The sequence below is a fragment of the Belonocnema kinseyi genome, chromosome 3 (assembly GCF_010883055.1).
Source record: "Belonocnema kinseyi isolate 2016_QV_RU_SX_M_011 chromosome 3, B_treatae_v1, whole genome shotgun sequence".
NCBI classification, from domain to species: Eukaryota; Metazoa; Arthropoda; class Insecta; order Hymenoptera; family Cynipidae; genus Belonocnema; species Belonocnema kinseyi.
The window spans coordinates 101,385,871-101,413,416 of NC_046659.1; the positions used below are offsets into that span (position 1 = coordinate 101,385,871).

The window sequence follows — 27,546 nt, forward strand, 5'->3', positions numbered from 1 at the left end:
TTGAAAATTCATCCCTGTTGGATGAAAATTCAACTTAGTTGAAAGTTAAACTGTTTTTTTTTTCAATATAATTTTGTTGTTCAAAATTCATATTTTAAAATTGAAGTATTTTTTTGGAAATTGAAATATTTTATTAAAAGTTCGCTTTTTTGCTGTTGAAAATTATTTTTTGTTTTACAAAAAATTGGACTATTTAAAACTTCAATTATTCTGTTGAAAAATATGTTTTTGGTTCAAAATAATTTTCGTAATTGAAAATTTTACTGTTCCAGTTGATTATTCCATAGCATTAGTTTAAAATTCATCTTTTCGGTTCAACATTTTTTTGTTATCAAGTTTTTGGATGAATATTTAACTTTTTTTTGAAAATTCACCTTTTTGGTTGAACTTAACTACTTTTGATCAAAAAATTAAAACCTTTTTTGGTTGTGTTCAACTGTTTTTTTATACATATTAAAACCTTTCTTGGTTTAATTAACAACGAAGTACATTTTACTTTGAAAATTCATCTTTATTAAATGAAAATTCAACTTACGTAGTTGAAAGTTAAACTGTTTTGTTAAAAATTAATTTTGTTTGTTCAAGATTCATAAGTTAAAATTGAAGTATTTTGCTGAAAATTAATTTTTTTACGAAAAATTGGACCATTTGAAACTTAAATTATTCTGGTAAAAAATATATATTTTTTTTTTGGTTTACGATTAATTTTCTTAACTGAAAATTTAACTGTTCCAGTTGATTATTCCATAAAATTAGTTTAAAATTCATCTTTTTGGTTGAACATTAATTTTTTATTTGAAAATTCATGTATTTTTTTGGAAATTCAACTCTTTTTGAATATCCGTCTTTTTTGGTTGACTTTAACTATTTTTTCTTTAAAATTAAAACCTTTTTTGATTGAGTACAACTGTTTTTTATTTATACTAAAATCTTTTTTGGTTTAAATTTCAACTAGTACATTTTTCGTTGAGAATTCATCTTTGTTGAATGAAAATTCAAGTACTTAGTTGAAAGTTATCTATTTTGTTAAACATTCATTTTTCTTATTCAAGAAACTGAAAATTAAAGTATTTTGTTGAAAATTGAAATATTTTATTAAAAGTCCGCTTTTTTGGATTGAAAATTAATTTTTATACAAAAAATTGGACTATTTCAAAATTTGATTATTCTGCTGAAAAATATTTCTTTTTGTTTCGCAATTAATTTTCTTAGTTGAAGATTTAACTGTTCCAGTTGACTATTCCATACAATTAGTTTAAAATTCATTTTTTTGGTTGAACATTATTTTTTATTTTAAAATTCAAGTATTTGGATGAAAATTCAACTTTTTGAAAATTCGTTTTTTTTTCTTTGAATTCAACTGTTTTTTATTTATATTAAAATCTTTTTTGGTTTAAATTTCAACTAGTACATTTTTCTTTGAAAAATCATCTTTTTTAAATGAAAATTCAACTTACATAGTTGAAAGTTAAGCTGTTTCGTTAAACATTAATTTTTGTTGTTCAAGATTCATAATTTAAAATTAAAATTAAATTATTTTGTTAAAGATTGAAATAGTTTATTAAAAGTTCGCTGTTTTTGTTTTGAAAATTATTTTTTTTACAAAAAATTTGACTATTTGAAACTTCAATTATTCTGTTTAAATTATTTCTTTTTGATTCACAATTAGTTTTCTTAATTGAAAATTTTAGTATTTCATTTCATTATTCCATAAAATTAGTTTAAAATTCATATTTTTGGTTAAACATTTTTTTAATTAAAAATTTAACTTACATTTTTTGTTCAAAATGAATTTTTTTAAATTGAAATTTGAGCACTGTTGTTAAAAATTAGTTTTTGTTGTTCAAGATTCATCATTTTAATTGAAAATTTATCTCTTTGATTGAAAGTTCAATTTTTTTCTTGAAAATTAATTTTTTAAATGAAAAATTAAATATTCCAGTTTAAATTTGAAATATTTGGTTGAAAAATATTCTTTTTGGGTTCACAATTAATGTTCTTAAATAAAAATTGAACTATTCCTGTTGAATATTCCATTATTTTAGTTTAAAATTGATCTTTTTGTTAAACATTAATTTTTTGAACTAAATATTAAAGTTTACTTATTCGATTTTTTATTGTAAATGTATGTTTTGTAGTTGAAAATTCGTATTTTTTGCTACAAAATTAATGTTCTTAGTTGAAAAGTCAACTACATATTCCAGTTAAAGATTAATTAGTTTAATTGTAAGGTCATCACTTCGTTTAAAACTAGTTTTTGTTAGCTGTAAATTTAATTATTCCATTTTAGTTGAAAATTTATTTTTTATAATTGACAATTCATGTAATTTGTTGAACTTCATCTTTTTTGGTGGAAAATTAATTTTCTTGGTTGAAAACTAATTTTCTTGGTTGAAAATTCATGTCTTTTGTTAAAAATTCGAATATTCCAGTTAATGATTGATAATTTTAATTGATTATTAATCCTTTTAGTTTAAAATTTAACTGTACCGGTTTGAAATTCATCATTTTATTTAAAAATGTATAATTTTGATTGAAAATTCAACTGTTTTTTTGAAAATTCGCTTTTCTCTGGTTGAAAATTTAATTTTTTTTTTAATTCGGAAATTTAACTTCCATTTTTTAAAATTTATCTTTTTAATTTGAAAATTTAACAATTTGTTTAAAAATTCTACTTTTTTAGAAAATTTCTCTTCTTTGTTCAAAATTCAAATATTTTGTTAAAAATGCATCTATCTGGTTACAAATTCTGTATTTTCACTTGATAGTTGGGAATCTGAAGAAAAGAATATTGAAATGATAAAAGACCAATTTTAAATTTCGTTTAAAACCAAACAATTTTTAAAAAAGACGTTAAATTTCTTAAATGTTAAATCTTTTGGAATCAATAATTGGTAAATTGGTGTTTAAACGTCAAAATTGAAAAATTTAATTTACAAATTAAAAATTAAACATAATTAACCAATAAAAAGTTTACCGAATAAAGTTCAAATTTGGCATTCTGGAGTTTCAACGGTTCATTTTATTGGATTTCAATTTGAAACGATCCAGTTTCAAACTGTTTAATTTTGAATATTTGATTTGCAAATGTTTATTTTAAGAAAACAATCAAATATTTCTAAATATTTTTAAAACACTTTTTTGAATTAAAAAATTTCAAATTGCATGGGCTAAGAGTGGATTATTTTAAACTGGAACAATATTTGAACATAGGGTTTGAAATTTAATAATAAAGCGTTTAAAATCTTTAAATTGCTTTTTTAATGATTCAAAATCGACTTGTAAAATCAATTATTCAATTCTTAATACTGGGACTAAAAATTAAAAAAAAAAGAATAATTTATATTTCCAGTTTATAAACTCAAAACAAAAAAATGAAATTTCAAATGCTTTTAATTGTTCAATTCTTCAAAACTGCAAAATTTTTTCATAATTGAAAAAGTTAATTTTTCAAATAATTAACTAGATTTTTATTCTAAATCTTAGTAAAATTTGCAGTTAAAAAATAAATAAATTGAAAGTATTAGTTTTAGGGGGGAAATGTTTAAAAGGTTGAAAAAATGCATTTTTCAACTTTTACTTTTTATTCATGTTATATTATTTTATATCCTATTAAACATGTTTTCACAAATTCAGGACCAATAACCAAATAAAACAAATATTTAAGAAAATAGTGACAATATAATATAATCTAAGTTTGCTAATAAAACAAATTACTTTTTTTCTCAGAGTAGGATTAAAGATATAACATTTCTGCGTCCAATGATGTTAGTTTGAAGTATTTTTGATTACTCGTTGCGAAGTATTACGAAAAAAGAGTAAATAAACCATTTTCTTGTGCTTATTTTCAATATAAATTTCCATAGAATATAATCGATGTTTTGAAAATACTGTGTTGAATTTTCCTTGGATTCCGTTAAGATCTGAACTTTGAAAAGATAAGTTGTAATAATTTTAAATTGTAAGGTCGTTTATAAATCGATTGTATAATTATAAGTTATTGATCTCTTACTTTTTGAATTCTTGAAAACTTATTTCTTCCAAGTTAAAACTTTGGCAGAATGAAAGGACAAATCAGCAAACTTTTAATATCTTACATCCCTTCAAACGTTCCTCTTGGCTTGCTTGAGATTTTAATTTAGAACTAATAAATATTTAATTTTGAATATCGACCAAGATATAAGAATATGAATTTTTAAACTTTTCTAGTATCTTATATTACTTTTTTAAATAATAATTACTTGCAAAATTAAGGCACATATATCACAAGAGAAAACCAAGACAATCTTAATTTCATACCGGGAAATCTGGGAATATGAAAATTAAGTTTCATGACACCCTGTAAAATATATTTTTGTACAGTAAATTTTCCCTTTTGTTCCTTGAATTTAAATATCAATTTTAATTGCTTAATTGTGCCTAATTACAGGGTAAATCCCAGAATGCATCAGGCAAAGGCAAAATCACCAAGGTTCCACACAATTGCAACCTTGGAAGTAAAGATTCCTCGCAAATCACAACTGATGCGAAAATTCCTGTGCCCTCGAGTCAGAAGAATCATGGCATTCCTTCAAGGGTTCTTCCGGATCCCAATGTTCCAAATTCAGAGTCTTCCAGAATTCAGACGAGATCAGGAACTCTAAACAACGCGTCGAGCGGTCCAAGTCCCTCGGCGAAGGTACCTGATACTCCAGAAGAATCGAGTAAACCAATGTCTACCGAAGAAAGTGGCTTGTGCGAAAATAGTCTGAGGAGTGTGAAAAATGATGAGTGTAGTCCGGATGATTCGATGGATTGCAAGAACGATTCTGACTTCGATTCGGAAAGTTCCTTGTCGGAAAGTGGAAGCGATCATGGAAATAATTCGGAAGATGAGCAGTCCGAGTGGACGGGAACAAAGTTGACTGGAGGGAAAGTTATCTTAAGAAAAGCAAGGTTAAAATTGGATAACAAAACTTTGAGTGGCACCGAAGGGCCATTTTCTATGGCGAATGCTCAGTGTCCGGCAAATGGAAATACAAATTCAGGTAAGTTTTGATCAGTATTTGAGCTTGGACAGAGAATTTATAGAGCATTTAAGATAATTTAAAGCATTTATTGTTTCCACAAATATAAACCATAATTACTACATTATTTTTGCAAAAACATTCTAGAGTTAAATAAAAATATACTTTTTTAAATAACATAGTTGCTACAGATCAGGTCATTCTAGAAAGTGAGAGAATGTCAAGGAAAACCTGATGGAGTTAGGGAATTTTCGAAAAACTGAAGTTGAAGTTACTTTTATTATTGTGGTTAAAAATCGCCACTATCTGTTTGAGGATTCAAATTATTTTCTTGAAAATTCAAACTTTTTTGTTTGAATTCAACAATTTGTGGTATAAAAAAAAAATTGCAACTACTTAATTTTAAATGAAAACTCGAATCGTATATGTTTGGTGCAAATATTTGGTTTAAAATTCCTGTATTTTATTGAAATTCGAATTTGCAGAAGATTATTTAAGCTTCTTGGTGACTAATTCATCTTTTTGGTTAAAAATTCCTTTGAAAAATCCAATATTTGGTTGGAAATTCATGTACTTTGTTAAAAATTCGTCTATTTTTGGTAGAAAATTCATCGAATTGGTTTAAAATTTATCTTTTTGGCTGAAAAAAATTAAGTTTTTTACTGAAAGTTTAATTATTCTATTTTTAGTTGAAAATTTATCTGCTTTATGTAAAAATTCAAGTATCTGTTGAAAATCCATCTCTTTCGGTAGAAGAGTACTCTCATTAGTTGGAACTTCAACTGTGTTTTTGTGTTTGTTTAAAATTTACTTTTCTAACTGCAAATTGACTTTTTATAGTTTTGGTTTGTAATTTTATCTTTTTTAGTTGAAAACTTATATATTTTATTGAAACTATCTTTTTTAGTAGAAAATTCATCTTTTGGATTAAAAATTAATTTCTGTGGTTAAAAATTTAGCTATTTTGTTCAAAACTCATTTCTTACTTGGTTGAACATTTATTTTACTAACTGAAAATTTAAGTATTTTATTTTTATTAGAAAATCTATCTTTTCAGTTGAAAATTAATTTTTTTTTAGTTGTAATCACTTTAGTTTAAAATTCACTTTAACTATTCCATTTTTTTGGAAAATTCACCTTCTTTTAATAGAAATGTAATCTTTTTTGTTAAACTTTTTTTTTGTAGAAAATTTAACTATCCTTGTTTTTGTTAGGAATTTATTTCTTTGGCTGAAAACAAAATTTAGTTGAAAATTCATTTTTTTATAGAAAATTCATATTTTGAGTTGCAAATTCCAATACTTGGTAAAAAATTCATTTTTTTGGTTGAAAATCCATCACTGCGACTAAAAATTAATTAATTTGGCTGAAAATTGATTTCTTTTTAGTTGAAAATTAATGCTTTTAACTGAAGATGTAACTATTCCATTTTTACTCGAAAATTTATAATTTCTGATTAAAATTAATTAATTTGGATGAAAAGGGTTTTTTTTGTTGGTTTAAAATTTACTTTTCTAACTTCAAATTGACTTATTCTAATTTTAGTTTGTAAATTTATCTTTTTTAGTTGAAAATCTATATATTTTAATGAAACTGTGTCTTTTTGGTAGAAAATTCATCTTCTGAGTTAAAAATTAAATTATTTTGTTGAGAACTTTATTTGGGGGATAGAAAATTGATTGTTTTGACTGATAAATTAATCCTTATATTTTTTGTTAAAAAAATAATTTTTTCGTATGAAAAAAAAATTATTTTCTTGAATATTCGTTTTTTTTTTATGGTTGAACATTTATTTTTCTAACATTTTAACTATTCTAATTTTGGTTGAACATTTTTTTTCAACAAAAATTAATTTACTTTGTTGAAAATAAGTAATTTTTTGTAGAAAATTAATCTTTTCGGTTTGAAATTCAGCACAATTCATATTTTTTGGTTGAAGGTTCATCATTTTAGTTAAAAACTAATTTTTTAGGTTCAAATTGATTTGAAAAATAAACTAAAAAGTGTTTAAAATATATTTAGAAACATCATTTTTTACAATAATATTATTAATCTTGTAGGTATTTGGTTGGTTTTTTACCTTGAAGAACTTAGAAATTAGGATATTTAATTTAAGCGCCCTTTCCAATTCAAAGCGGCACATTTTCCCTCGAAATTGAAATAATGTAATTATTATGAATAAAGGTAGAAAATACGATTGTTTAAATCCTAATTCCAAATGCTTATAAATGCGCTGGCTGTACTTTTAGTCCGAAAATTATTTAAACGCATGCGGAAAATAAAAATTTAATTTATTTGAATTGTTAACATACGTTTTTTTCATATATTTATCTCAAAAAAAAAATATACTTTTTGTAGTCTATTAAATGCCCAATAAATTAATAAGTACTAATTAAAAGTGAAAAAACTATTATTTTGATGATTAAATACGAATACACTTTTCAGAGAGTACCAATAATAATTGTACAAAACGAATATTCAATTTTCTACATTGTGATAAGTAAATATTATAAACTCTGAAAATTGTAAATTTCAATTCAATTTTCCTTTCATTAACATTTATAATGATTATTGAAAATTAATATTCACGATTAGTTAAACTAAACTGTACAAATTTATATTTTCTTGAAGCTTGTAAATAATTTGCTTTCTTCCATCATAAGGCATTTATAAAAATTAATTATGCAGTAAAAAGTATCTAGTGTTACAAATATGTCGAATATTTCTAACGCTTTATATTATAAAGAATAGGATTTATAGGATAAATAAATATTGAAAAAGTTGTGGAATAAAAAACTATATTTGTTAACCATACCTTTAAAATCAAGACTGCTTTTTAATTTTTTGATGATAACTTTACTAAATTTTTTTGTCAATATTATTGAAAATTCATGTTGCCATTCATTTGGATTTAAAGATCAGTTAATTGCATATTTTAAACTTTATATCTCGTTCATATATTAACTTATTTATACTGCAATACTGATTCATTAATTATTCTCAAAGTTAACAAAAAAGATTGCGATGTTTAAAAACAATCGTAACGAATTAAATTTGTTTAAATTATTTTGTTTAAATTTTTATTTTTTATAGTGAACATCTTAATTGTTAATTATCTGCAAAGTGAACAAAAAAGATTGCAATCTTTTAAAACATTTGTAATCAGTTGAATTTTTCTTCCTATTTTTTTAAAACAACTTTAATGAATAGTTTGATTAATAATATTGAAAATTCATTTTACCAATAATTTGCTTTAAAAAAATCGTCTAATTGCATATTTTTATTCATTCTGTCGTCGAAATTTGTCTTATAGTCAAACCCTTTTTTGTCAATTATTTTCAAATTGAACAAAAAATATTCCGACCTTTAAAAAGAATTGTAATCAATGAAAAAAATTCAAATTTTTTGACCACAACTTTAATAAATTATTGTATTAATATCAATTGAATATTCATGTTACCAATAATTTGCGTTAAAAAAAATCGGTAACATTTTTACTCAAAAATTTTTCTAATAGTACACCACTTTTTTGTCAATTATTTTCAAAATGAACAGAAAAGATTGCGACTTTTAAAAACAATTTTAATGAATTTCAACTATTTAAAAAAACTTGCACTAACATTTTTAATATATTATTTTGTTAAAATCATTGAAAAATTATGTTCCCAATAATTTGCGTTAAACAATCGTTTCATTGCATATTTTTACACATTTTGTTCAAATAAAAAAAATGTCTTATTTTGCAAAACTGTTTTGTCAATTATTTTCAGAAAAAAAATATTGCAATTTTTAAAAACAATTGATTTAACTTTAAACTGTTTTAAAATTATTATAACAACTGCAATAAATTGTTTTATAAATATTCATTGAAAAAGTTGGGAAATAATTCATTATAAAATTGTACTTTCTCAAAGAAATTCGCGCCATCAATATTCTTGTTCATCATTAAAAAAAAATTATATCTTTATGATATAATATACTTCTTGGAAATCCATTGGCCTTGTATTTCCATTTCTGTTTTTTTTTTTTTCAGTTTCTTACTCCTTACAATTATTTTTTTAGTTTAAAATGTTATTTTCAGGTCGAAAATATAGTTTCGATGAAAAGTCATCCTTTTGGGTTGAAAATTCAACTGTTTTTGTGAAAAATCGTCATCTTCTTTGCAAATTTATAGTTTTTAGTAGATTTTAAATATTTTTTTGCATAAAAATGCAACGGTTTCGTTGAAAATTAACCTTCTCTGGATGAAAATTCGACAGTTTTGTTAATAATTAATATTTTGTAGTAATTTAAACTATTTTTGATTTAAAATAAAATATTTTTTGGCTAAAAATTGAACTAACTATTTAAAGGTTGAGTCTCTTTGTTGAAAAATAATTTTCTTGTTTAAGATTGATTGTTTTAGTTGCAAGTTCACCACTTAGATTGGTAATTTGTTTTAATAAATCTTTTTTGGTTGTGGATTCAACTGTTTACATGAAATTTAATCTTTTTTTGGTTGAATTGAACTTTTCTTTTTAAATTAAAATCTTTTTGGTTGAAATATCTAATATTACATTATTCGTTAAAAGTTTATCGTTTTTAGTTGCAAATTGCACTATTGGCTTAAGGTTGAACCGCTTGGGTTAAAAGAGTTTTTTTTTTGTTGAAGATCCTTCATCTTTAGTTGAAAATTCATTTCTTTCGTTAAGATTTTAGAAATTTTCGTTAAAAATTTATCTTTTTTAATAAAAATTCCACTATTGGGTTAATAGTTAAACTACTTCGTTAAAACCTTTTTTTGGTTGAAGGTTCATCTCTGATGGACAATTGGACTATTTTGTTGGTTGAAAATTAATTTTTTTACTGAAACTTTTTCCATTTTCCTCTGAAAATTTCATTGTTTCCATTTTTTACTGAAAATTTTACTTTCCTAATTGAAATGTCAACTATGTATTTAAAAATTCATGTATTTTGTTGAAAATTCGTCTTTTTAGTTTTAAATTTAATCTTTTTTGACACTGCAACTGTTGTTGGTAGAAGCGTCTTTTTTCATTCACCTCTTTGCTTAAAAACTGTTTTAATTTTTAATTAATTTGTTTAACTGAAAATTTAACTACTCCAGTTGAAGATTTGTCGTTTTAGTTTAAAATTCATCCCTTTCGTTGTATTTTGGACTATTTTGTTGCAAATTTATCTTTTTTGATTGAAAATTCAATTGTTTAGGTGAAAATTGAACTGCTTTGTTAAAAAATGAAAGTTATGGGGGAAGGTTCATCCCTGGTGGAAAATTGAACTATTTTATTAAAAAGTCGATTTTGTTCGATAAATAATTAATCTTTTTACTGAAAATTAAACTTTCATTTTTGGTTGGAAATTCATATTATTTAGTTGAAAATTCATCTTTTTGGTTTTAAAGTTCATTTCTTTTGGTAAAAAATTCATTATTTTTGTTATTGAAATATCAAATTTATAACATTTTTCTTACTTGCAAAGGCTACTATCTTATTTACTGATTTATCTTTAGTAACCAGTCTTTTTCACTAGAAAATTCAAGTCTAGTTGAAAATCCAACTGTTTTTGGCTGCATTTTTTTATTAATTTTTTAAATAATTTATTTCTTTGGTTAAAAACTCGTTTTGTTTCATTTTGTTTAACTGGAAATCTTTTTATTAATTTTTTTTACTGAAAACTTAAACTTTTCCATTTTATGCTGAAAATTTAACTTTTTTAATTTTTGTGGAAAATTGATCTTATTTTGTTCAAAATTCGTCTTTCGTTTTAAAATTCATCTCTTTTTGTAGCAATTTCATTATTGTTGGATGAGAAATCCTTTTTGTAAGTTGAAAATTCAAATATTTGCTTAAAGATTAAACTATTTTGTTGCAAATTTGATCATTTTTTTTTGAAAATTAAAGTATTTGCTTAAAGTCATATTTTTGGTTGAAAACTCAACTGTTTCGTTCAATTTTCGTCCACTTTGACTGAAAATTCGTCAAATATTTTGCTGAAAGTTCAGTTATTTTGTTGTAGGTTTAATTATTTTCTTAAAAAGTCATCTTTTTAGTCAAAAATTAAACTATCTTGTTGAAAATTAATCCCTTTGGATAGAAAATTCATCTTTTTTGTAGAAATCAATATATAACTTACAAATTTTAATCCTTAATTTTAATGTTTTATTCCGTTTATAAATATACTGGCCTTGGAATATTAACGGTCTTGGGAAAGTCAGGAAAGAATGACGCCAAAATAGGCTGTTTTTTAACCTATTTTTTAGACCTGGCTAGCAACCTGGAGAAAAATATAAAAATGTTGCATGTATCAAATTACTCGTCATTGAAAACCAAAATGAGCATCGCTTTTCATTAATTTTTTTAATATAACCCCTATTTAGGGGTTGAGAAGACCCCAAAAAATAAAAAACAGGAAATACCACTATTTATAAAATCATTTTCTATTGTATTTTTCCTATAAAATAAACCATACAAAAGTAAAATCACGTATTTTCTTGATTGATAAGGAGTTGATGTGAAAAATGATTTTACAATTAGTGGTACTTTCTATTTTTCAATTTTTTTTTGGGTCTTCTCAACCCCTAAACAGGGGTAATTTAAAAAAAATGTATAATGAAAAGCGATGCTAATCTTTTCTAGGTAAGTCCCAAAAAATGGGCTAACTTTGGTATCACTCTTTTGAAAATATAGTTTTTTGGCCACCTGGTTACAGCTTTAATCCTTCAAATCTAAATCGTTAAACATTAATTTACAGGTCTCACCGGCACAGTCAAGTGCGGAGTTTGTGGAGCTGTGCGATTCTACCGATTCGTGAAACAGGCGCGCAAATTTGGCATCTACAGTTGCGAATCTTGTCGTAAATTCATCAGTAAAATGATAAAGCGCCAAGCCTGCGCCAAATCAATGAACAGTGTACTTCCCTCCCTCCAGTGCCACAAGGGCGACGGATTGTGCCTCGTTCCTCCAGTCGTAAGAAGTCAACAATGGAATCTCATGAGGTGTGTCTACAAAGCTAGATGTCCAGCCTGTTGGTTGAAAATGTGTCTCAAGTGCTACAATATTCCCACGGCAATTCGCACAGGACTAAATACAATGTTGCCGCCTTTGATGAGAGATCCTCTCTCTATGTCCTTGTCTCTAGGCCTGGAGGACAATGATCTGCAAAGTCAGAAGCTGATAGGTTGTAGTATGGGTTGGCCAGCAGAAGATAATTTAGAGAAGAACTTGTTCAAGTCCGCAATGAGTTGGAACAACATGGAACTTGGGCAAAAGTCAACTTATCAGGACACTGTTGGAGGAGTTCTAACGAGAAAGACGGACAAGTTGGACAATCCAATGACAGTGTCGCCGAGTAAGAAACGTAAAAAGGAGAATCGGATCAAAGTGCGAAAGAAAATTAAAAATCCTACTGTCGTGCCGCCAACTTTCAATAAATGCCAAGCACCTTCGAGGCAAAGGCTAGAATTGAAAGGGCCCAGGGTGAAGCATGTTTGTAGAAGCGCGAGTGTTGCTCTTGGACAACCGATAGCGACCTTTCCGTCTATTGATGGAAAGGAAGAAGAAGTTGGCAAGAACATCCCGAAGGCACAAAAAGAAGGGGAGAAGGTCGAGAGGAAGGAGGAAGTTACGAAGGAAAAGGAGACCCAGAAATCAAATCCAGAGGGTCTTAATTGCAATATTAATGTTATTCCGCAATCGCAAAAGAGGGGCAAGAATCAGCAAATCGTTTCGACTGCAAATCTTGGTGTGGTAAGTAAAATTTTGGTTGAACAAAAAAAACTATACATTTTATGGACTGGAAAAGCAGGAATAGTCCGGGATATTTGTACCAGTGTCTCAGGATTCGCAGTCTTTTCAACTATTCTGAAAAAGATTCCCCTTTTCTTTAACCTTGAATTTGAATTTTTTGCTTTTAAAACATTTATTTTACTGAAATGCGAAGAGTAATTTAAATCTTTTAGTCTGTTTTGAAAGAAACATTTCGTTTAAAAGAAATATTGTTACTGAAAAGTTTTTTATTTATTAAGATATAATTGATCTTTTGTTCATAACAGAATAAAGAGATCTTAGGGCACTTTTTGCAGATTGTACTAATTATTTTACAAGTTTTTATTATTATTGATCAATGAACCATGCCTATGCAATGGACAAATTAATTGTAACGATTTTAAAAGATTTCTAAAGATTTCAAAGGTTTTAAAAAGAGTACATGACACCAGATTTCAAAGATGTTAATTTCAAAAAGTTTCAATTATGAGAAGATTTCAATAGCATACATAGCATAGTTTGCAGGTAAGTCATTTTAATTAACAGAAATAATTGGCACATATCAGAAAATGTCCCATAATTTCGTTTGAATCTCTGATTTTAAATGAATACAAAATATTTCAGAAATACGAGAATTTCAGAGATTTCAGAAAAGGTACACCAGATATCACAGATTTAAATTAGTTTCAAAAGTTTTCGCAAATATTTCAATGATTTTAAATGAATATAAAAGATTTTATGATTTCAAAGATTTCAAATAATTTCCCAATTTTTTAGAAGATATCAAAAGTTTCCACAAATATTTCAATGATTTCAAATGAATACAAAAGATTTGGCAAACGACGATTAAAGGAAGATGTTTTAAAGATTGTAAAAAATTTTCAAATAGATTAAAAATAATTTCAACATCTTCTGGAAGGTTTAAAGCGTTTTCACAAACATTTAAATGATTTTAAACGAATATAAAAGATTTGACCAAGAAAGATTGTAGAAAGATTTTTAAAGACTTCATGAATATTTCAAAAAATTTCACAAAGATTTCAATGATTTCAAACGAATACAAAAGATTTGACAAACGACAATTAAAGAATGTTGTTTTAAATATTTCAAAAAATTTCGCAAAGATTAAAAATAATTTCCTAATTATTTTTGAAGATGTTGAACAATTTCCACAAAATTTCAATGATTTCAAACGAATCCAAAAGATTTCACAAACAAAGTTTAAAGAAAGATTCTTCAAAGATTTCGCAAAAATTTCAAGGATTTTAAAGCTTTTACAAACATTTTCAAGTACACCAGATTTGAAAGATTTTAAATAATTTCAACATTTATTAGAATATGTCAAATATTTTTACAATTATTTCAATCAAACGAATACAAAGATTTGACAAACAAAGACTAGAGAAATATTTTTCAATGATTTCAAAAAAATTCACAAATTTTTCAAAGATTGTACCAAAATTTTCAATTACACCAGATTTCAGAGACTCTAAATAATTTCAAGTTTTTCAAGAAGATTTCAAAAGTTTTCACAAATATTTAAATGATTTCTTCAAACGAATACAAAAGATTTAAGAAACAAAGATTATAAAAAGATGTTTTATAGATTTCGAAAAATTTCACAAAGATTTCAAAGATTTAAAATAATTTCCTAATTATTCTTGAAGATGTAAACAATTTTCACAAATTTTTAATGATTTCAAACGAATACAAAGATTTGACAAACAAAGATTAGAGAAATATTTTTCAATGATTTCAACAAATTTCACGAATATTTCAAAGATTGTACAAAAATTTTCAATTACACCAGATTTCGGAGGCTCTAAATAATTTCAAGTTTTTCAAGAAGATTTCAAAAGTTTTCGCAAATATTTAAATGATTTCTTCAAACGAATACAAAAGATTTAAGAAACAAAGATTACAGAAAGATGTTTTAAAGATTTTGAACAATTTCACACAGATTTCAAAGATTTAAAACAATTTCCTAATTATTTATGAAGATGTAAACAATTTTCATGAATTTTCAATGATTTCAAACGAATATAAAAGATTTGACAAAGATTAAAGAAAGATTAGAAAAAAATGTCTAGGATTTAAAAAAATTTTACAAAGATTTCAAGGATTTCAACGCTTTTACCAACGTTTTCAAGTACACCGGATTTCAAAAAATTAAATGACAAATCTTAGACAGAAATATTTAATTATATTTATAAAAATCACGATTTAATTATTATTTATTGTATTAAAAAAAAATAGTATTGATTGTGAGAACGATGTTAAACTTATAAAAATGGTTTATGTAACCTATTCTATTTTTGTCGGACATTTTTATATCGCTTTGAATGGATTTTCAATAACCTAAGTATATCTAACTTCAAAAAATCTTTAATGCCAGAAACTATTAAAAGATCAGTAAAACATTTAGAAATACACAATTTTTCATAAAACGATTGTTTCTTTTCTTATTGTAAAAAGGAATGTTTCATTTTTCCATTACCCCCCCCCCCTTTCGTGAAAAAAACAGGATGGCTGCTGGATTGGGAAATTGGGACAAATGACAGTGAATTTATTTTTTGACGGGGAATTTCACAAATTTTTAGGAATAAAAAATCCTTTCAATTTTGATTTTAACAGTTTTAAAAAATAATTAGTTAAATTGTTATATGTTTCAATTGTGATATCATTCAGTTTAAAATGCGTAATTTGAAAAATGTCGTTTCAAATACTTAAAAAATTAAAAATTAGAAGCCTTTGAAATCGACAGTTTTTAATAAGGGGCCATCCATATACCGCGTGGATAATTTTGCACCACTTTTTGACCCCCCCTCCTACTAATCTGTCCACTTGGTATATGGATGGCCCCTAAAAAAATTGTTGGTTGATCAACTGGGGTTAAAAATTAAACCTTTTCAATTGGAAAGTCTTAGTAGATAAACAAGTGGGAACGCCCGATTGAAACTTTATAAACTATTTTCATAATTATTATTTAATTTATTTTTATTAATTAATTTATTCATTATTATTAATTAATTATTATATTCAAATTTATTACATTTCAGATATTGCTATAATCTAAAATTTGGTAATTTGAAATTTTTTAATTAAGGAAAAGGTCAATTGCTTGATATTTAGAAATATTCAATTGTTCATTTACAGTCAGCAATTAGAAAAAAAATATTTAAAACTAAACAAACAAAAAACTTAGAACAATATAATTTTAATTTTTCTATTTGAAATCTTTTAATTTTTAAGTAAAATTGTTGAATTTTATTGTATGAATAAATTGTGGATAACTTATTATTCCTAGAAAAAACTGAGTAAGTTTAGGATATGTTGAAGTTCTGAAACGATCAAAATTAATGTAAATTTTGAAATTATTTCAAACCGACTATTCATATCGAAATTTTGATGCAAACAGCACAGGATGGCATAATTCAGAACAAAATATAGATTTTTGCAGATTACCAAAAAAAGAATTTAGAAGTTTTATAAAAATTGTGAAAGGCTTCAAAAGAATAAAAAAACATTTTCTTACGATTCTTAGGAACATTGAAAATGATTTTTTTTATTTTGAAAAATGAATTTTAAGAGAATATTTAAAAAGATTTCCAAAATTGTCAAAAATGAATTTGGAACTTTTTAAGGAAATATTTTTAATTTTTCAGATTTTTTTTTAATTTATAGGAAAAATTCAAATATTTGGAAGCTTTTTAAGGATTTTTAAACTATTTGAAATAAAAATAATTTAACTTCCAGCTTAAGAAGTGTTCAGTTTAATAAAAAATGTAATATTAAAGTTCCTTAAATTGATTTGCAGCTCCGTTTTTATTACTTCAAATAGAATTTTTTTTAGCTTTAGAGTTCGAATATTTTTTTCATTTCATTGACCTTGAAAAATGTTTGCGAATCGGAAAATGACCGGTAATTTTTATCTTTGATTAAAACGGCCACCCTGAAAAATTCCCTAATTTTCGAGCTCCTTTTGTACTGTTATCCCTGGTGTCTGCATTGTTATTATCGCTTATATTTAAACATGAGGTTTGTCAATAACTTGCAGGAGCGTTCTTTGCCGAAAGCAACAGCAGCAATGGTGCATACAGTTTCCATAGATTTTTGGGAGCAATATGATCCAGCCGAAGTTGGGGCAAAAGGATTTGCACTCATAGGTTCAGAATTATTTCACATTCCTGCCATTTGTTTTCTATGTGGGAGCGCTGGTCGAGAACCGGTAAGCATAAAACTGAATTCAAATCATCACGATTTCATCAGCAGAGTTTAGAGTATTGCATTTTATTTAATGATATTTTTTTCCAGCTAATTCACTGTCAGTGCTGCTGCGAACCATATCACGCCTATTGTCTGGAACCGAGCGAATGGAACGCTTGTGTCCAGCCAAACTGGTGTTGTCCACGTTGCACAGTGTGTCAGACCTGCCAACTTCGTTCCGGGCCAAAGTTGTCATGCATCCGCTGTCGCCAGTCTTTTCATCATTCGTGCTTGTCGAAATCTGGTGTGAGTGCCAGGCTTTATAGTCCGGACAGGCCTTACGTTTGCCAGAGTTGCATCAAATGCAAAAGCTGTGGAAGCGAAGGAGTCACTGTCCATGTGGGAAATCTTCCATTATGTTCCATGTGCTTTAAGCTACGCCAGCGTGGAAACTACTGTCCTCTCTGTCAAAGATGTTACAATGAAAATGACTTTGATACCAAGGTAAGAATTTATACCAGCAAGCAAATGTCGCAAGATGTGCGTCGCCAATTTGATTTTGCATGGTGAAAGTATATCAAAATACAGTAGGGATAAGACAAGAAAATGGCACGAGATGTGCGTTGCCAATTTCACTTTAAATGGCGAAAATATATCAAAATCCAGTAGGGCTAAGGTAAGCAAATGGCACGAGATGTGCGTCGCCAATTTCACTTTAAATGGTGAAAATATATCAAAATCCAGTAGGGCTAAGGCAAGCAAATGGCACGAAATGTACGTTGCCAATTTGACTTTAAATGGCGAAAGTATATCAAAATCCAATAGGGCTAAGGCAAGCAAATGGCACGAGATGTGCGTCGCCAATTTCACTTTAAATGGCGAAAGTATATCGAAATCCAGTAGGGCTAAGGCAAGCAAATGGCACGAGATGTGCGTCGCCAATTTCACTTTAAATGGCGAAAGTATGTCAAAATCCAGTAGGGCTAAGACCCATTGGTTTGATGGAAAAAATACTGACCTGATAGATATTCGTGTACTTTCACCCTGTGAAGCCCCAGTCGAATCGGCGACGCATGTCTCGCGACCTTTCTTTTTTCAGTTTCATTAATTTAACGTAACATGATTTGGGTCGAGGGGACTGTTTTGCCAATATTTTACTGTTTCTTATGAATTAATAAAGTAAATTTCTCCATCAAAAATAAAATAGATGATGTTTTAAGCAAGAAAATATTTTCATTTTAAATAAAAAACAGTTGAATTGAACCAAGAACGAGGGGTTAAAGCAAAAATAGTTGAAAATTTAACAAAAAAAAAAAAACATTTAAAAAAAAAGGATAAATTTCTACCGAGAGAGATAAATTTTTAACAGGAATTGAAATTTAAACCAAGAGATAAAAAAAATAATTCAATAAAAGTCGATATAAAAAGTTAGAAAAAATGTTTATTTTTCAAACCAAAAAGACGAAGTTTGTGCAAAATGGATTAATTCTCAACCAAGAGGATTTATTTTCTGCCATGACAGATGGATTTTCGACAAATTACATCCATTTTCTACAAAAAATGGAATAGTTCAATTAAAATTTTTCTAAATTTCATTTTCAAAGAAATATTATACAAAACAGTTGCGTTTTAACCGGAAAATATGAATTTGCAACACAAAAGTTAACTTTCAACCAAACAGTTAAATTTTTAGTTTAAAAAATTAATGTTTAACCTTAAAAGCTGAATTTTAAACAAAAAATATAGTGGTTGATATTTAAACCGGGAAAGATTTTAATTTGAAATCAAAAACATTAAGATTTAACCAATAAAAACAAATGTTTTTAAAAGAATTGAATCCTCAACTAAAATAGATTATGTTTTAACCAATAAAGACACTTTTCAACAAAATAAATTAATTTTCTACTAAAAACGGTGAATTTTATTTTAGAAACGAATCAATTTTTAATAAAATATTTGGTATTTCTACGGAAAAAGATTTTTATTTAAATTAAAAAAAAAAACGGTTGAATTTGACCAATAAAGACGTATTTTAGACAAAAAGGACGAATTTTCTACAAAGTACACAAATTTTTAACAAAATAGTTACATTTTTAACCAAACGAATTAATTTTCTACCAATAATAAGAATTCTCAACTCAAGAGGTTACTTTTCTATCAAAAATGACAAATTTTGAACAAATTACATACATTTTTTAGTAAAAAAAATATCATAAATTCACAATCCAAAATGAGACGAATTTTCAACAAGAAATTCGAATATTAAACCAAAGAAATGCATTTTCATTATAGTTTAATTTTTGTTCAAATATTTCATTTTTGTACCAGATTCTTAAATTTTCCAGACGAAAATACGCATTTGCAACAAAGTTTCATTTTTTATCGAAATAGATTAACTTTGTACTAATAAGTTGCATTTCGAACAAACAAAAAAAGATGAAATTTCTACAAAAAGGAAGGAATTTTGAAATAAAAAAGGCCAATGTTCAACCAAATGTTAAAATTTTTAATCAAATAAAAATTCCTAATTCAAGATAAATAAATATAGGAATTTAAAAATTCTCAATCTTCATATCATTCATTATTTCACTTTTATTATCGTACTGTTCAGTTGTTAAGAAGTTCCGGGGCATTTGAAATAATTTTTAAAGCTAGCTAGATTACAAAATTTTTGTGAAATAACATTTTTTATTTTCCTGAGATATATACGATTTTTATTGGGGAAAAAATCTCTTAACAATTCTAAGGTGTTACTTACCATTTTTGTGTTTAAAACGATATTAATGGAAAGTATTGAATATAAAAATCTTTTCGATTTGAGATCATTTAATTTTCCAACAAAATGTGGAGTCTTATGATTAAAATCTTGAGTTTGATTTCACATATACCTATTTTGTGTACATTATCAAGCCTTTTATATAAAAACACAAAAAATGGTCATGAAATTCATTAACGTAACATCAAAATTTTGTAATAAAATGTGGTAATTTGTAATCAAATACGGCAATTTTTTAAAATCCTGCCTTAATTTTAGGTGAAATAGACGAGAATTTTCTCGTAGATCTCCACTGGACATCTTGTGTGAATTGTTACGAAAATATATACGATTTTTTAATGCATTTTGGACTCTAGAAAAATTGCTTACTAAAAACGAAAACAAAAATGAATAACGCCTTGTGCAAGGGTAACGTTTTCATATAAAATTTTAGCAATTTATTCATTTGAGGTTCTACATTTTCCTAATTTTTCATAGAAATATGTAATTAGTTATTCATTAAACTCTGTAGAAATTCGTAAGATCTTACAAAACCTATTAAATATTATGAAAAACGAAACCTTCATTTTGGTGTCGTAACTTTATCGATGTAAACGTACCGGATTCTATCTATTCATAATTTTGTGTAGAAAGAAATATGTAATTTCTTCAGAGAAAATATAAAAAATTTCAACTCGCTTTTACACGTTTATTATAGGGTTATTGATATTTTTTTATAACACATAAACTATTCATTATAGCGTGTAGAAATTTGTAATTTGGTAAAAACAAAGTATGAAAAACTTCTAGGTTTTCCAAACTTATATTTTCGTAAAATTGTATACAAAGGTGTAATTATTCATCAATCGTTGTAGAAATTTGTAATTTTATACAGACAGAAAACTATACAAAATGAAGATTGTGTTTTCTGGGACAACGTAAAAAGTATGTCCAATCCTGGGACAATAATAAATATCGTTGAGTATCTTTTATGTTCCAACATAAATTGTAAAAGTAAAAATGTTCTAATATTTTTGAAGTTCTTTAAATTTGTTACTACTATTTATTTTTGTCCTGATAATTTATACATTTAGTAAAAAATAATCAAAAATATTCCTCAAAATATGTAAATGAACTGCTACAACACTCGTCAAGAATAAAATTCATTACTTTATTAGCGATTTTATTCCATAACTTATGAATATTTTAATGTCCCACATTTGGACAAAATTGTTGGCGAAGTTTAATATTATCGATTTACTTTTTAAGATATATTAAGTCAATTAATTTTCTGTTGTAAATTTATATTTTCAAATTAAAAATATAACTGTTTTGAAGAAAACTCATCTTTTTTCACTTGAAATTTAACAGTTTGGTTAAATTTTTTTCTATTTCTTGATTGAAAAATGTTTTTTGATTGGCATTTGAACTATTTTCTTGAAAATTCGTCTTTTTGGTTCGGAAAAGTATCTTTTTAATTATAAATTTAATCTTCCTTGATCAAAAATGCATCTGTGGTTAATAATTAATCTGTTAGGTTAATGCTTCAGCAGTTTGATAAAAAATTCGTTTTTTTTAATTCGTCTGCTTTCAATATGAAATTAAAATCTTTTTTGATTGATATATTAATTATTATATTTTTTTATGAGAATTTAACTCTTTTGGTTAACCTAATACTTCAATTTTGTAACGAATTCTTGAATTTTAAAATAAAAAAGACTAATTTTCTACAAAAAAAGATTAATTCTTATAAAAAAATATAATAGTTGAAATTTCAAACAAAAACTGTTTTAATTATAAATTAAACATGACATGATTTTTTAACCAAATAAAATTTTCTATTAAAAAAATAAAAATATTTCAACTAAATTGTTGAATTTTCTACCATAATAATATCATTTTCAACAAAAAAGTTGCATTTTTCTCCAAAAAAATGTAATTTATAATTAAAATGATAAATGTTTGAACCAAAAAGACGAATTTTCAACAAAATAGTTGAAATATTAATCAAAACAGACTTTTCAGTCAATAAAATTTTCAACCAAAAAATAATTTAAATTGTTTGAATACTTTCTTTCAATTTATGTATTAACTTGAATTAAGATGAATTCTAATTCAAAATGTACTACCAAACAGTTTAATTAGTAAGTAAATCGATAACATTTGTCTATAATATTAAATTTTAATGCGTACTTACTAATTTGATTTAAAAAATTAATTTATGAGCTATTATTAAACTGCTTACCTAAGCAGTTGGCAAAATTTGAGGCTAGTATTAGAGGTTTCAATGAACTATTTTGAACAACTTTTTTATAATAAATAATTAAACGGTAATTACAATCCATTTTTGCTTTTTAATGTATTTTGTAATAAATGATAAGTAAATTGTGCCATTTTATTTTGATAAACTCCATTGAATTTTCCTTGTCCCATTATTGGCTTCTTTGGTGTCACTTAAGGATATGCCTCAAAATTCGTGTCCCATTAATGGGCAATCTGATTAGCTTCAAAAATATTCATTTATATTAATTAACTATAAAGTTAAAGGTGTATTTTTTGTTCTAATCGACAAAATGATATCTTAGCCACTTATTATAACGGTTTTTATACAAAAAATTCCAATTTCCCATTTAAAAATTTTTTTTATGTGGGTTAGCTTTTCCTAACTGTCCCAGTAATTGTCAGTATACCTTAATTGTACAACAAATTTCTGTTGAATTTGTTTGCAAACATTAGAATATGTTAAAATGTAATAGTATTAACTGATTTTTTTTTTAATTGGCCTGAATTTGTTCAAAAATATACTTTTAAAACTTCTAAAATTTACAGAATTTTGAAACCGGACAACAGTTTTGAATTAATTTGAAATTAAAACAAAAACTTTTACAATTCATTATGAAATGAATTCATCTTCTTTCCAGATGATGGAGTGCAACGAGTGTTCCTGTTGGGTGCACGCTGTCTGCGAGGGCCTGTCAGACGAGCGCTACCAAATCCTCAGCTACTTGCCCGACACTATCGAGTTCACATGTCGACAGTGTTCACCCAATCCAAACTCCATTTGGCGAAACGCCATTGAAGCCGAACTCAAAACCGGCTTCATAGCAGTAATCAAATCGCTCAGCAAAAATCGAAAAACCTGCGCTGCTCTGCAGTGGAGTCCAAGGAAAGAGTGTCTCTGCAGACCGCTAGTAACCATCAGAAAACTGGACTTTGACGAAAAACTTGAATCCAGTTTGATGCTGAGTAAAAGCAATTCAGCCGAGGAGACAGAAGACTCGGCGAGTGAAAAATCAACAAGTGATTCCAGTGCAAACCCTAATTTAAAACCCGACTTGAGTAGGTTCGATTTTGAATGTGACGATCAGCCAATCGATATTCCCAGGCGAGGTTTGAGGAGGCTCAGGCAGAAGGTTCACTCGAAAGACTGCTCGGGAAAGTCGAAAAGTTCGAGTGAGGCGAATTCGAAGGACGTTTTTGATCAGGAGAACAACTTGAGCGAGCCAAAAGACTGTAATTGTTCCGAGCAGCAAATTATAGCGAGGCCCTCGCCAACCTTGATGTCGGTGAAGCGGAAGGTCAATGGTAACGAGTACGGCTCGCTCTCTCAATTTTACTGTGATATGGAGTACGTGATCAATCGCATTGGTATGCGCGATCTTCTAGAGGCTTATCATAAAATTCTGAAGGAAATATTTCCCTGGTTCGATCCGTCAAATCCTTCCTATGAATGCGAGAGTTTATCGACGCCTTCCAAGAATTCCCAGAAAGATGCTGAATCGCCAGGAAGGAAAGTGGATAGTGTCACGGATGTGTGGAAAGAAGAGGTTCTAAAATCCCCGAAAGCAGTGGCTGTGAAAACAGGGAATGTTTACAGCAACATCAGCGTGGATGATGGTAGGTCCTGTTGTCTCTGCAAGGGACTTGGCGACAGTCAAGAGTCGAAAGAAGGCCGTCTTTTGTACTGCGGGCAAAATGAATGGGTTCATTCGAATTGTGCCCTTTGGTCGAACGAGGTTTTCGAGGAAATTGACGGTTCCCTGCAGAACGTTCACAGTGCCATTTCGAGAGGACGTCTCATTCGCTGCAACGAATGCGGCAAAAAGGGAGCGAGCGTTGGATGCTGTTCGAAAAATTGCAGCAACACTTTTCATTATTCGTGTGCGAGGAACATAGGAATGATTTTCAATGATGACAAGACAGTCTTCTGCTCTCTACATTCTGCTGACTGTGCGAATAAAACAATTCAAAATGAGAGTGAATTTTGTTTGAAGAGGCCTGTTTACGTAGAGATGGACCGAAAGAAGAAAAAATTCGCCGAGCCTGACAAAGTTAAAGTGATGATTGGATCCTTGACGGTCGATTGTTTGGGAACAATATCGCCCGAGTTTTCAGACAGTGTTGAGAAAATAATTCCGAGTGGTTATAAATGCTCGAGACTTTACTGGTCGACTGTAAATCCTCTGAAGATCGTCAGGTATTATATCAGAACTTATGTTCAAGTTTATGTCCCAGAAGTCTCGACCGATTTGGAAAATAACGTTACGATTGATCACGCGAAAGAAAGTCAGATAGAGGAAGAACTGAGACGCCAGAAGTTGGAGATAATCATCGTGAAACAAACCCTCGATTCTTTAATTGACACCGTCTGTAATAAAGAAGTGGATGAAAACCTTGCGGAGCAAAGCAACACGGATCTTCTGCCGCCGGAATTGAAGGAGGCGATTTTCGAAGACCTGCCACATGACATTCTCGACGGGATTTCCATGCAGGACATATTCCCGAAGATGAGCTATGAAGACTTTCTAGTCATGGATTTGAAAAATGATGCGTTTTCGGCCGATTTATTAAAAGACGATATCCTCCCTGCCGAGGAAGATATGAAACCTCCTGAAAATAAAGTGTCAAAACCTGAAGCTCTTGAATCAAGTTCGCAGAATGACACCTGGTTGGAGTCGAAAAATTCTGTACAGGATTTGATGGACGATATATTTGGTTCGAAGAGTCAGAAGGTTGGCGGGAAAGAACTGAAGAGATCCAAGTCGGAAGTGATGACGAACAATCCCGTCGTCGGGGGTCAGAAGCACCAACAGCGTTCTTGCAGTTTGACTTGGAGCTGCAAACTCGACAGTGCTTATGGCTCGACGATGAAGAGGAGGAAAGTGCCGAGGAATTGCGGATCAGTGAAACCAGGAGAGGCTATTTTAGAACCAAATAATGATCGGGGTTCGATGTTTCATGACCTGAGGATTCCAGAGACTTTTATGGTGACAGTGGGTCGAGCAAACACACCTAGTGATCTCAAGTACTGCATAGAAGACACCAGTAACATCAACTGCAGACTCCTGCCCTCGAAAGATGAGAATAAAGATCACAAAAGTCTTCTCTGGCACACAAGACAGCAGCCTAGGATAGTGCAGGTTGATGGTCCAGCCGATCCGAGTAGCGCGAGTGAATGCAGCTCGCCAGAATACAATATTGAGGAAAGAATCCATCCTAATTGCTCCTCGATGCCTCAACTCGACGGAGCAAACGATGACTCTTCCCAAGATAGTAGTGATGCCGAAGGACGAGAGTTTCTCAGGTCGCGACTGAAAAGAATCTTCAAATTCAGCGACATTGAATCTCAGAAGAAACTCGATAAAGACGGATTTTCCAGCGAGAAGAGTTTAAGTTTCAAGATTCCTCAGTTCGACGGCGGTGATGATATCTCGAGTGACGATGAGTGCGTTAATCAGCAGGTTAACGAAGAGGTAAATCCTCCGCCAGAGGCAAATCCATCAGGGGAAGTTGGTGATCGGCCCGTTAAGTGCAAAAGGTGCCAGTGCACTTACCGAACTCAGGACAGCTACAACAGACACTTGGCGAATTGCGACATCATGACGACAAGTGACAGCGACTCGGAAACGATGGATAACAAACTAGCATCACCGGACTCTACATTCTCGCAGAGCATTGGTTCCGTGTCTCCTCAGTTTGTCGCAATGTCGCCCTCGGAAGGTCACACGGTTTTACAGGAATATCCTGATATGCAGGTCACCTCTCCCATTGAAGCTTCCGTTCCCTCGCATCCTGGAATTCAGATTGAGCCAATGGCTCAAGCTCTCATCACTCCGCAAATTCACACCCATGCGACTGTGGAAACTGTTCACCAGACAGTCCTAACATCGAACGATATGATCGTTCAAACGCAGTACACGAGGACAACAACTACACTACCAAACTCGACAGTTTTGCCGCCGGAAAGTGGCGTTCAGATCACGGAGATCACGAGTCCAAATTCCATTTCCGAGTTCAATGATTCGCATGCAACGGCAACAACGCCGCTTAATTCTCCCGGAAATTCGCCAAATCTTCCAAGTCCGCAGGGATCGGCAACTTATTTGTCAACTGGTGTCCAAACCGCGACGACTGACGAGGTTCTTCCTTCCCATGTGGTGAAAGCGCTGAAGCCAAGGTCTCCGAGAGCGCCGAAACCAAGGAGCAAGAATATTAAGGCTCCCGTGATGCGGAATCCGCCTCCTGGACAACAAAATATGGGGAATATGAGGTGTCAGGGGATGCAGAATAATCCGCAACTTATTCAGCTGCAGCAGTCACAGAGGCAGGCTCCGACGGTGATTTTGCAGCAGGTGGCACCCCAGGGCATCATGTCGGCTTATGTCGAAACACTGCAGCAGCAGTCGGGACAAAATTTGCAATATATCACGGCAATTGGAGGACAACATGAAGCGCAGTTTAAACCTCAGTTTATTACGACTAACCAGCTTGTTCCGGGAGCGTATATTCAGACGGGTTCTGATAACTTGCTGACTCTTCAAAACGGAGGTAAATTTGATTTGGATATCATTTTTTTTTAGGGTTTTCGATTTGAAGGTTTTTGAAATTTAGGGTGGTCGCTGGATCAGGGAAACTGGAAAATGACCGGAAAATGAGAGTGAATTTATTTTTTGACCGGGAATTTTACACATTTTTAGAAAAAAATATCTGTCTTAGTTCGATTTTTACAGTTTTTTAAAAAAATAATTACAGTTGAATTATTATCGTTTTCAATGATGGTATCATTCAGTTTACAACGTTAAATTTAATTCGCCCGATTGAAACTTTATCAACTATTTTGAACCTAAAAATAGATTTATAATAATATATTCGGAATTAAAAGCTTTTATTCAATTTAAAATATTGTTTCAGTCTAAAGTATTCATTTTTTAACCCATTCAATTTCAAATTGGTTAATTCAGAAAAAGTAGCTATTTAGTATTTAGCAATATTTTATTTTTCATTTAAAATGAGTAAATTGAAACCAAATATTTTAAAGTGAACAATTTGAAACTTAATTTTTTAACATAGAAAGCCTTAAATCGTGAAAATTTCTAAGAGGTTTTAAACTTTGAACGTTACAATTTTAATTGTTCTATTTCAAAAATGTTTATTACATAAGTGAAATTATTGAATTTTGAGGTATAAATAACAATTGAACACGTATTACTATATTTCTAGAAAAAGTGTGAATTTCGAATAAAAAATGTACAAGCTTTTTAAGAATTGTGAAAGGTTTCAAAAGAATAAAAAATATTCTTTAAAGATTCCTAGAAAAATTTAAAATAATTTTTTTATTTCTATTATTTTAAGAGAATGTTTAATCAGATTTTAAAAGATTTCCCAAATTGTCAAAAGAGAATCTGAAATTTTTTTAAATCTTTTTTTAATTTTCCGGAAATTTCTCAAATTTGTAGGAAAACAACGATAAATATCTTTTAAAATTAATCGAATTTTTTTTATCATTTTTCGAAAATCTAGCATAGTTTAAAAAATGTCC

At 28.6% G+C, this 27,546-nt stretch overlaps 1 protein-coding gene across 1 annotated transcript in view; it reads left to right on the forward strand.

Annotated features, from left to right (window-relative positions):
- Positions 1-27,546, forward strand: part of LOC117168680 (histone-lysine N-methyltransferase trithorax) — a 57,886-nt gene that overhangs the window by 2,977 nt on the left and 27,363 nt on the right. The window contains exons 3-7 of the mRNA XM_033354352.1: positions 4,430-5,027; positions 11,754-12,748; positions 16,824-16,994; positions 17,081-17,476; positions 22,649-26,555. Coding sequence (XP_033210243.1) covers positions 4,430-5,027; positions 11,754-12,748; positions 16,824-16,994; positions 17,081-17,476; positions 22,649-26,555 — 6,067 coding nt within the window. The remainder of the gene's footprint in view (positions 1-4,429; positions 5,028-11,753; positions 12,749-16,823; positions 16,995-17,080; positions 17,477-22,648; positions 26,556-27,546) is intronic.